The 12,189-nt window shown below is 45.6% G+C and overlaps 1 protein-coding gene across 1 annotated transcript in view; it reads right to left on the bottom strand.

Moving 5' to 3' along the window:
- The window catches only part of LOC126418807 (solute carrier family 15 member 4-like), a 65,370-nt gene that overhangs the window by 41,698 nt on the left and 11,483 nt on the right, over positions 1-12,189 (bottom strand). The window contains exon 4 of the mRNA XM_050085744.1: positions 511-582. Coding sequence (XP_049941701.1) covers positions 511-582 — 72 coding nt within the window. The remainder of the gene's footprint in view (positions 1-510; positions 583-12,189) is intronic.

The following is a 12,189-nucleotide window of genomic DNA, read 5'->3' as shown; positions in this document are numbered from 1 at the left end:
ACTTAACTGGCCACACACACCTTCACCCTACCATGAAGAAAGGGACACTTCTTGTTGCACAAACAGATTAAAGAGGGGAAGGATGCTGTATCCCTGTCCTCTGACAGTGAGATCAATACCCCATGCCAACTGTGTGGCACATGGGCCCTAACACTGATGTGGGACCACAGATAAATCATAGCTGCCAGGCAGCTACAGGACACTTCAACCCTTGCTGGGCTTAAATCTGTACCTCGCTTCCAAGGCACTTTAGTAGGCTGGCTGTTTACTGGATTTCAACTGGACTGTATTTTGGATTACCGTTCTACAATTTACTTGTGGTTTTGCTTGTTGATGCTGGACTATTCTGTCATGACTTCACATTTTTCAATGACCCAAGGCAGTCTGGAATTGCAAACTATCAAGAGATTACGCCATATCCATATTTTCTGTAGTAAAGAGTGTGTTTCACATTAGCAGGTATAATACTTATCATTTTCACTTCATTTGCAATACAAAATAAATACTTACATTGAAAACATGCGAATTCTCACCAAATCCAATCTTTAAGTGTACCCCCTGTTCCTGGAAACCCGTTTCAATCTGTGAAAGAATTGAAAACATACCAAAATTATTGATAGCATAACAGAAAATGACCACAGTAGCTTATTGATTACATTCAAGACAATGTGACCTTTTGAGTAAATAACGCCCCAGATGTATCAGAAAGATTTTTTGTAGTATGTAGAAGAACATATGAAGGGCTTATTTCAATAGTGGTACAAGTCCATTACCTCCACTTTTCTTCCTATAATGCTTCTAAATTAATGATCCAAACAGAAAGAAAGGTTCATCTCTAGCAAGAAGCCATATCCTTGAATATTTCTGGTATCTCAACTGCAGATTTTTCAGTACTCATTTAACTTTAGGACTCTGTATCTCACAACGAACAAAAATGGACTTGTACTACTATTGAAATAAGCCCTTCATATATCACTTCTACAGAAGACAATACATCACTTATTCTGCAAATTGCAGGATACAAGTTGTGAAAATCATGTGATAGAATATGAGACAAATTATTACAATTTCAAAATGACTGCACTTGCACACGATTAGGCACGCCCCTTGAAAGTGTCATTATGTAATGTAAATCTGTAGCCATAGACCATTCTGCTGTAGTGTTTGTCCTACCACACCACATTCTATAATGGCAACCACTATTACTTTATTCACCAGTCTATTTTATTTTATGCTAATACACCACAAACTGTTGCAACTGCCAGTTGCTTTCAGGGTGTGACCATGTGTACTATTTATTTTTCTGCATTGTGAGCATTTTTGTACTGCAATTATCTATAGTTTTTCCGAGGCAGAGCTAGGTAACAAACCGATCAACAAGTAAGTAAAATTCCCCAAAAAATTAGACTCAGTGGCCACTTTACCTTCCGGTTCTCAGATCAATTTGTATCTGGACTTCTATCTTGCAAGCCAGCAGGCAGGGCATTATGTTATCTGTACGAGATCACACAAGATGGCCTCACTAATATCAAAAAGTGAAACAGTGAACTGATTGTTACAAATGTGCTTTATCAAACCATCAAATTGAAGCCAGTATGCAGGGTAATGCAACTGCAGCAGAAAGTTTATAGAACATTGGCCTGCATTGAATCAAACACGTTGAGCATGGAACATCTACATTTACATAATTACTCTACAATTCACCACTAAGTGACTGGCAAAGGGTTCATCGAACCACCTTTAAGCAACTTCTCTACTGTTCCACTATCAAACAGCACACAGGAAAAATGAACTCTTAAATTTTTCCATGTAAGTTCTCATTTCTCTTATTTTATTTTGATGATAATATTATTGATGATAATAATATTGAAATCTTTTGTCGGTGCCCACGTGCGTGGGGAGACCCACGCACATGGGCACCGACAAAATATTTTCACACTCTGAGGAAACAATAGATGATTGAAATTTCATGAGCAGGTGCTGATGCAGTGAAAAGTGCCTATGTCTTGATGAGTGCCACCCCAATTTGTTTATCATATCCATGGTACTTTCTCCTCTATTTTGTGATAATACAAAATGAGATGCCTTCTTTGAACTTTCTCAATGTACTCCCTCAACCCTTTCTGACACGGGTCCCACACGACACAGCGATACTCCAGAAGAGGATGGACAGGCATAGTGTAATCAGTTCTTTCGTAGACCTGTTACATTTTCTAAGTGTTCTGCCAATAAATCACAGTCTTTGGTTTGCTCTACCCACAGCATTATCTATGTGATCATTCCAATTCAAGTTATTCTTAATTGTTATCCCTAAGTATTCAGTTGAGTTAACGGCCTTTAGATTTGTGCGATTTATCATGTAACTGAAATTTAGTGGATTCTTTCTAGCGTTGATGTGGATTATTTCACACTTTTCATGGTTTAGAGTCAATTGTAATTTTTTGTACCATGCACAAAACTTGTCTAAATAATTCTGGAGCTTGTTTGTGTCATCTGATGACTTTACATGTTGGTAAATGATAGCATCATCTGCAAACAATTAAGAAGACTGCTCAGAATGTCTCCTAAATCGTTTATGTAGATCAGGAACAGCAGAGGGCCTATGACATTTCCTTGGGGAACACCAGATATTACTTCTGTTTCAATTGATTTTCTGTCACTTATTATGAACTGTGACCTTTCTGGCAGGAAATCACTAATCCAGTCATACAACTGAGATGATGCTCCATATGCACGCAATTTAATTAGATGTCGATGTGAGGAACAGTGTCAAAAGCCTTCTGTAAATTTAAAAATATGGAATCAATTTGACAACCCCTGTCAATATAACTCGTTACTTCATGAGAATAAAGAGTTAATTGTTTCACAAGAATGAAATTTTCTGAATCCACATTGGCTATTTGTCAGTAAATTGTTTTCTTCGAGGTGATTGATAATATTCAAGTACAGTATAAGTTCCAAAACACTACTGCAAATTGATGTTAGTGATATGGGTCTGTAATTCAGTGGATTACTGCTATTTCCTTTCTTGGGTATTGGTGTGACTTGTGCAACTTTCCAGTCTTTGGGTACAGATCCTTCTATGAGCGGGCAATTATATACAACTGCTAAGTACAGAGCTAGTCTATGAGCATACCCTGAAAGGAACCCGACTGGTGTACAATCTAGACCAGAAGCCTTGTCTTCCTTACATGTTTTAAGCTGCTGTACTACACCAAGAATATGTATTTCTAAGTTATTCATGTTAGCAGTTATTCTTGATTCAAATTCTGAAGTATTTACTTTGTCTTCTTTTGTGAAGGGATCTCAGAGAGCCACACTTTTAGTAACTCAGTTTTACTGATGCTGCCGTCAATAACATTGCCATTGTTAACACACAGTGAAGGTTTTGATTGCTTCTTTCCACTGGTGTACTTTATATACACCAAGTTTGCCATCCACACACAATGGCAAACATCTCACTACAGGTTAACCACATGCGCTGCATATTTCCCGTTTGAGTATTGCCTCAATAATGAAACCCTTGTCTGTCAATGCCTTCAGTACCATATTACGAGGCATGTTTAATAAATAAGTGTACTTGATCCTAATGTGATTTTTTTTTGTGGGTTGGCAACACCGTAGAGGGGTACCCATGTCAAAACTGTGGAACACAAAGACAAAGAGAGGAGTTAAACATGACTACATATCAATCCCAATTGATGGAAGAGAAGACAGCTAAAAACAGGGACAGGGAGAACAGTCTATAAAATATGTCATAGAGAAATAGAGATCCAGAAATAAAAATTAAATGTCCTTCACCCATAGTGCTACGATGGATAAAAAGTTAAACATAGTCAACAGCCCGCATGTCATTTGCTAAAATGGCCAATAACTCAGATGGCAAACACAAACGAGAACAAAAGCAGTTAAAAAAAAAAAAGGGGGGGGGGGGGGGCAGTCCATCAGGAAATGGCGGCCCATCGAAAGTTGAGTGCAATGTGCACAAAGTGGTGGGGGAGCACCACTTAACAAATGGCAATGGCTAAAAAGACAGTGCCCAATATGCAACCTAATTAAAATGATCTCTTCACGGCAAGAGGGCCAAGAGGAGGTCATCCAAGTCACTGGAAGATGCTTCACAACCCAGCGCTTGTTGCCATGAAGGGAGGACCAGCGGTGATGCTAAAGTAACACCACCTGCTGACAGACAGCAACACAGAGATCATTGGAGGGCACATAAGAACTAGTGGACTGAGGTAAAAGGACTGCAGCCTAGGCAGCAGCGTCAGCAGCCTCGTTTCCTGCCAGGCTAATGTGACCAGGAACCCACAAAAAACAACAGAGGCTCCATCAAGAGTGAGCAAGTGACAGCTTTCCTCGACCCGTTGCACTAAGGGATGGACAGTGTACAGCACAGCGAAACTTTTAAGGGCACTAAGAGAGTGAGCAGATGATGCAATTGAAAAGTCTGTGTTGCCAGATTTACCACATGTCCTGATACAGGGCGAAGTGATCTGCTGTAAATACTGAGCAGTGTTGCGGAAGCTGATACCGAAAAATGTCAGTGCCAATGACGAAGGCACACCCAACACCACAGTCAGTCCGATAGCCATCAGTGTACTCAAAGGAACTATTTTAAAGTTCCATGTGAAGGTCGTGAAACTGAAGGCGATAGTGGAAGATCAAAGCAAGTTAGTGAGGCGTAACACAAAGGATTATAACCATAACTGATTTGAAGAGGTAAAGGAGAAGATGACAGTATGGTTTGTGAGACAGTCACTAAATGCACTACACTATGATGAGTGACATGTCTAAATGGGCAGTGACGATTTTGCCCCTTGCAGAAGTTTGGCAATGGCAGCTGTTTTGTGATCTTGTGCACAAAGAAACATTTTCCAGTGGTTGAAGCAAAGTTGATATACATGATATATCTATTGACATAGATGGACATGCCTTCAGACAACAGAATGTGCCACTCCTAGCAGTGGGATTGGTTATGTTGACGATGTGTGTGGAATAGGTCTTGTGTACAATGGTTGGGAAGATAAGTGGCATAATGGTAAAATAGGATTATTTTTTCCACCCTGGTATTGTTTAACTCTGTACTTGTTATTCAATATGCAACTGTTGAAACAGACTGGCCACGACAGTGAAATAAAGCTTTTTGAAAGTATTTCCGACAGGTTGCTGTCTCGCTGAACAACCTTTAAATAAATTAGGATACTCAAATGGGCTCACAAGGAGGTGGAACTGCTTCTTGGGAGGGATAAGGATGACTACTTCAAATCTGAACATGGCTAATAATAGACAAAGTTACACTGTAGGACATAAAATTTTGATGAGCACTGCAGTAGCCACCAGGAAGATCGCAGGAGGCGCACATCAGCACGGCGTGTCACGGACAGTAGTTGCCACAAGTAAAGTCCTGTCCACCAGAGGGCACGCGAGAATTCGGCCGCGCCCTCTGCCGGCGGAACAACAACAACTCAGGCAGCACAGGCCGTGCCCAGTCAGTTTTACATCGAGCATGCCTAGCAGACAGTTCCTGGTCTACACTATGTGAAGTGTGACGGACAAGATGAATCGTGTTAATACACAATTGGCGATGAGTAGGGTCGTTCTTTCGCGTGTTGTGTCATCGTTCCGGTTTCGCAGCTTATCCATGGCACGGAGGATTTAGTGCGGGTTTTGGTTGAGCAGCGGAGTTCATGGCAACCGCGGAACAAGCACTTCAGGCGTTGCTCTCCACACAGTCTGCTCCAGCGCCATTCCCTCCTCCCTTTCCGCTGTATGACGAGACGGTGGAGGATTGGGACGCATATGAACATCGCCTTCGGCAGCATTTCCAGGCATTTCATGTTGCCGATGCGGAGGTACGTCGTGCTCTTTTCTTGTCTTGGATATCTCCCTTGCTGTATCAAGTTTTGTGGCAGCTAGCGCCATTGCAGGAACCCTCGTCCTTGTCTTTCGATGCATTGTGTTCATTGCTGTCTTCATATTATCGCCGCCGCACGCATGTTGTGGCGGCTAGGGTAAGTTCTATCAATGCAAGAAACAGCCCCATCAGTCTTACTGGGCGTGAGCCACTACCCTGCACGGTCTTAGTCGCAAGTGTTATTTTGTCACAGAGCAGTCGCGAGAGTCGTATGCCCACATTATGGTGCGAGACGTCATTGTTCGTTCAGCCCCTGATAGGGAGGGTCCGGCAATGGGCCCTGCAGTTGGAAGACCCTTCCCTTGAGGAAGTCTCTCACGCCGCAGGTCAACAGTTGGAAGTGTGGTGCGACGTCGCAGCGGTTCAGGATGGCACGGCCATGACCACTGCGTCCGGGGTGGATGACGTGCGAGCGGTACAATCCGGCCGTTATGGCCGCTCCCGCATGGTGCATAAGCAGAGTTCCAGCCGCCGGCCCCTGTTACCGTCCTGTGCGTCGTGCTATATACATCATGATCGGTCAGAGTGCCCCCAGCGTTGGGCCATTTGTCGCAAATTTAATAAAAAAGAACACATTGGTAAAGTTTGCCGCTCAGCCTCAAAAGAATCGAAGGAAGCAGGTACAGAGGACACGGATGTTGACATTCAGGAAGTTTCATCGGGCCAGGCTCCCGACGCATCGGCACACACTCTCTTTATCGAGGTGTCGGTTCGGCTGCGCCGATTACAACTGCAAGTAGATACGGGCGCGAGAGTTTTCTTGTTGAATGCACAAACTTACTCCAACCTTGGGTCGCCCCCGTTGGCGCCAGTTTACCGGTACCTCTGCGGTTATGGTGAACAGTTCATTCCCCTACTGGGTCAATTCACTACCGACGTTACTTACAAATCAGTCACTCGGCCTCTCACTTTCATTGTTGTCAGTGATGCGAGCTCCGCTAATCTTTTTGGATTGGATGCATTTCAAGCTTTCAGTTTTTCTATCGCAGACACCATACAGTTGGTCCCCGAAGACATTCCCTATCAGTCATTGGAATCTTTGACCTCTGACTTTAAGGATATATTTGAGGAGGGCCTGGGGCGTGTTTCAGACTTTGAAGCTCACTTAACATTGAAGGCATCAGCTCGCCCGCATTTTCTATGCACGAGGCAGATCCCCTTGGCTCTCCGCCCTCAGGTAAAAGCAGAGCTAGACCGGCTGACAGCCCTTGAGGTCGTTCTTCCCATTTCTTCTAGTGAGTGGGCTTCGCCCCTCGTTATTGTCAGGAAACCCTCGGGGAAATTACGTCTTTGTGGCGATTTCAAGGCCACCATTAATTCCCAATTGGTGGTGGACACCTACCCCTTGCCTCATTCTGATGAATTGTTCTCCGACACGGCGGGAGGCCAATATTTTTCGAAAATCGATCTTTCAGAGGCTTATCATCAGATACCACTTGATGAGGACTCCAAACGGCTGGCAGTCGTCAACACCCCATTTGGCCTTTACCAATACCAGCGGTTGGCGTTTGGAATATCCAGTGCCCCGGCGATATTTCAGCATTATCTTGAGCACGTCACGTCGACAATCCCTCATTGTATTAATTACCTGGACGACATAATTGCCACAGGCCACAGCATGAAGGAACACTTGCACAACCTTCGAACCCTCTTTCTCAAATTCAGGTCCGTGGGCCTGCGTTGCAACCTACATAAGTTGAACTTCTTCCAACCGTCCATTGAGTATGTGGGCTACACCATCTCTCGCCACGGCGTCCAGCCACCTAGTGGTCCAAGGTATCGTCGACCTTCCGCGGCCCGCTTCGCTGAAGGAGTTACAAGCTTTTTTAGGCAAGATTGCCTATTACCACCGGTTCATTCCCAGGGCTTCCACCATAGCCCGCCCCCTGTACTGCCTTCTGCGCAAGGGTGTTCCTTTTGATTGGTCGCCTACATTCGAGTGAGTGTTCACCTCATTGAAGGGCCTCCTCACGTCAGCACCTTGTTTGTCTACTTTTGACTCCAATAAGCTGTTGGTCCTGGCTACAGATGCTTCGCAGTATGGGGTGGGGGCGGTCCTGGCCCATCGCAACTGGGATGGCTCCGAGCACCCACTGGCGTTTGCACCTAAAACTCTTAGTCCTGCACAGGCCCATTACTCCAAGGTGGAAAAAAGAGGCTTTGGCCATTGTCTACACTGTTACCAAGTTTCACCCTTTCTTGTATGGCATGAAGTTTCAGTTAATCACTGACCATAAGCCATTAATATCGTTATTTGGCCCCGACTCTCAGATTCCGGATAGGGCGGCCCACAGACTGCAGCGCTGGGCCTTGTTCCTCTCTAAGTACCATTATGACATTAATTTTCGCCCTACCGGAAAGCATGCCAATGCCAACGCTCTTTCTCGTCTTCCGGTGGGCCCAGATCCTAAGTTCGATCGGGAGGAGATTATGTGTTTTGATTTGGATGTGGCGTCCTGCCAAGCGGTTGATGGCTTCCCGATCACTAGTTCTAGAGTCGCCAGGGAAACGGCAGCTGATCCAGCTCTCTGGCCAGTAGTTCGCCTCGTTCAGCAGGGGTGGTCGTCCCAACTTCCAGGCTGGGCCTCGGACCCTCTTTGTAATTATTTTGTTCTATGAGACCACCTCCCAGTCTTGGAAGGAGTTCCTCGTGTGGTTGTTCCTGCAAGTTTGCGAATGGAGGTCCTCACGTTATTACATGAGGGGCACTGGGGTGATTCCCGTACTAAAACCTTGGCTCGCAGATATGTGTACTGGCCGGGTATTGACAGAGAAATTGAGCACTTGGTGGCCGCCTGTTCCCAGTGTGCGAGCCAACAGGCATCTCCCAGGTCAGCGTTCTCTTCATGGCCGCCTGCAACTCAGGCATGGGAACGTGTTCAAATAGATTTTGCGGGCCCGTTTCTCAATGGCTTTTGGCTCACTGTCATTGATGCTTATTCCCGATTCCCATATATGGTTCGTTGGTCCTCAACCACTTCAGAAGTTGCAATCCAAGCACTCGCAAAAATCTTTTCTGTGGAAGATCTGCCAGTCACCCTGGTATCGGACAATGGACCTCAGTTTATTTCGCAGACCTTCCATGAATTTTGTAGGCGCTTCGGTATTTGGCACCTTTGCTCTCCCCCCTTTCATCCACAATCGAATGGGGAAGTCGAGCGCATGGTGCGCTCATTTAAGACGCAGATGAGGCGTTGACGTTTTTCTTGACGGCATACTGGACCACACCGATGGGAGAACGTAGCCCCGCAGAGCTCCTCCACGGGCGCCAACCAAGGACTCTGCTGCACCTCCTCTGGCCTGGTCCTCGCCAGTCTTCGCAAAACGGGGTACCCAGCTTTCCTCCGAGTATGTCAGTCTGGGCACGTGGGTTTGGTCGCAATCCACGTTGGATACCGGTGGTGGTCCTGTGCCACAATGGCCACCGGCTCTATACCTTGCAGGCGAGGAACTGGAAGGTACGTCATCACCAAAATCAGCTACGTCCACGTTTGGGCAGCCAGCCTCCCACCCCTCAGGCACCGGCTTCCCCACTGCCGGCACTCGAGTTGTTTTCTCAGGGGACGCTACTGCCCTTCCCACCTGTGACTCTGCCACACTGCGATGGTTCTCAGCCTTGGCGGCCTCCAGGAGCTCCAGCACCGGCATCGCCGTCATTAGAGATGCCCCGGCAAAAGCTGCCCCCCCCCCTCGCAGGCCCGGTTTCTCAGGAGGCTGGTTCACCTGTGGTCGTGCCTTCCCCATCGTCCCTGTCACTGGGTCTTGCCCCTCCCAAGGTGGAACGGGATCAGGAGTTCGACAGCTTGTCGCCCGTTATGTCCCGGACTCCGTTGGTGGGACGTCGGGGGCCTCTTCATGTGGGTCACTTCCAACTGTATTCGAAGGTTCCGGCTCGAGGGTTGGCAGATCCCCCCGACTCCAGCATTCCAATAGATGTGGAGGTCATCGCTACTGCATGACGCTCCACCTTCCGACGCAGTGGATCACAGTGGCTTCGCCCCCCGAAGGAGGAGGAGTGCAGTAGCCACCAGAAAGATCGCGGGAGGCGCACATCAGCACGGCATGTCACGGACGGTAGTTGCCGCAATTAAAGTCCTGTCCAAAAGAGGGCACGCGAGAATTCGGCTGCGCCCTCTGCCAGTGGAACAACAACTCAGGCAGCACGGGCCGTGCCCAGTCAGTTTTACATCGGGCATGCCTAGCAGACAGTTCCCGGTCTACACTATGTGAAGTGCGACAGACAACGTGAATCGTGTTAATACAAGCACACCTTCTCCCAGGCCAACATCATTTCTCTGAGCTGTACAACTGATCATTGTCACTCCAAAAGTATATTTGAGTTCCATCACCATCCCAGTTTCAATTCCTACCAGTCCTAGTATTTAATTTCTCTCTGTCCACTTTCTAGTCATATGTCTCTGATTTCAGTCCCATTTCTTGCTCCCTTCCTCCCCCTCTATCGCCATCATCAAGATCCATATTTTCCTCTGTTCCTCAAACTGCTTATATCCGCACTTATGAGCAACTGAATTAGTGATCACCATTAGGTTGGAGAAATAGTATTCATGTTGCCATACAGAATAATTTGGCCTATCACATGACTGGGTTACCACCAGACCCTGTAATGGACAATTCAGTGTTTTTTGGATGTGGTTGCGTTGTAGGTCCCCCTCCCATGAACCATGGATCTTGCTGTTGGTGGGGGGGCTCGCGTGCCTCAGCGATACAGATATCCGTACCGTAGGTGCAACCACAACGGCGGGGTATCTGTTGAGAGGCCAGACAAACGTGTGGTTCCTGAAGAGGGGCAGCAGCCTTTTCAGTAGTTGCAGGGGCAACAGTCTGGATGATTGACTGATCTTGCCCTGTAACACTAACCAAAATGGCCTTACTGTGCTGGTACTGCAAACGGCTGAAAGCAAGGGGAAACTACAGCCGTAATTTTTCCTGAGGGAATGCAGCTCTACTGTATGGTTAAAGGATGATGGCGTCCTCTTGGGTAAAGTATTCCAGAGGTAAAATAGTCCCCCATTCAGATCTCCAGGTGGGGACTACTCAAGAGGACGTCGTTATCAGGAGAAAGAAAACTGGCGTTCTACGGATCAGAGTGTGGAATGTCAGATCCCTTAATCGGGCAGGTAGGTTAGAAAATTTAAAAAGGGAAAAGGATAGGTTAAAGTTAGATATAGTGGGAATTAGTGAAGTTCAGTGGCAGGAGGAACAAGACTTTTGGTCAACTGAATACAGGGTTATAAATACAAAATCATATGGGGGTAATGCAGGAGTAGGTTTAATAATGAATAAATAAATAGGAGTGTGGGTAAGCTACTACAAACAGCTGAGTGAACACATTATTGTGGCCAAGATAGACACGAAACCCATACCTACCTACTACAGTAGCACAAGTTTATATGCCAACTAGCTCTGCAGATGATGAAGAAATTGATGAAATGGATGATGAGATAAAAGAAATTATTCAGGTAGTGAAGGGAGACGAAAATTTAATAGTCATGGTTGACTGGAATTCGAGAGTAGGAAAAGGGAGAGAAGGAAACATAGTAGGTGAATATGGATTGGGGATAAGAAATGAAAGAGGAAGCCGTCTGGTAGAATATTGCACAGAGCATAACTTAATCATAGCTAACACTTGGTTCAAGAATCATAAAAAAAGGTTGTATACATGGAAGAATCCTGGAGATACTAAAAGGTTTCAGATAGATTATATAATGGTGAGACAGAGATTTAGGAACCAGATTTTAAATTGTAAGACATTTCCAGGGGCAGATGTGGACTCTGACCACAATCTATTGGTTATGAACTGTAGATTAAAAGTGAAGAAACTGCAAAAAGGTGGGAATTTAACGAGATGGGACCTGGATAAACTGACTAAACCAGAGGTCGTAGAGAGTCTCAGAGAGAGCAAAGGGGAACAATTCACAGGAATGGGGGAAAGAAATACAGTAGAAGAAGAATGGGTAGCTCTGAGGGATGAAGTAGTGAAGGCAGCAGAAGATCAAGTAGGTAAAAAGACGAGGGCTAGTAGAAATCCTTGGGTAACAGAAGAAATACTGAATTTAATTGATGAAAGGAGAAAACATAAAAATGCAGTAAATGAAACAGGCAAAAAGGAATACAAACGTCTCAAAAATGCGGTCAACAGGAAGTGCAAAATGGCTAAGCAGGGATGGCTAGAGGACAAATGTAAGGATGTAAAGGCTTATCTCACTAGGGGTAAGATAGATACTGCCTACAGGGCACAGCCCTTTGGAGAA

This window comes from Schistocerca serialis, chromosome 9, assembly GCF_023864345.2.
Source record: "Schistocerca serialis cubense isolate TAMUIC-IGC-003099 chromosome 9, iqSchSeri2.2, whole genome shotgun sequence".
Lineage (NCBI taxonomy): Eukaryota > Metazoa > Arthropoda > Insecta > Orthoptera > Acrididae > Schistocerca > Schistocerca serialis.
This window is presented reverse-complemented; position numbering and strand designations above follow the sequence as displayed.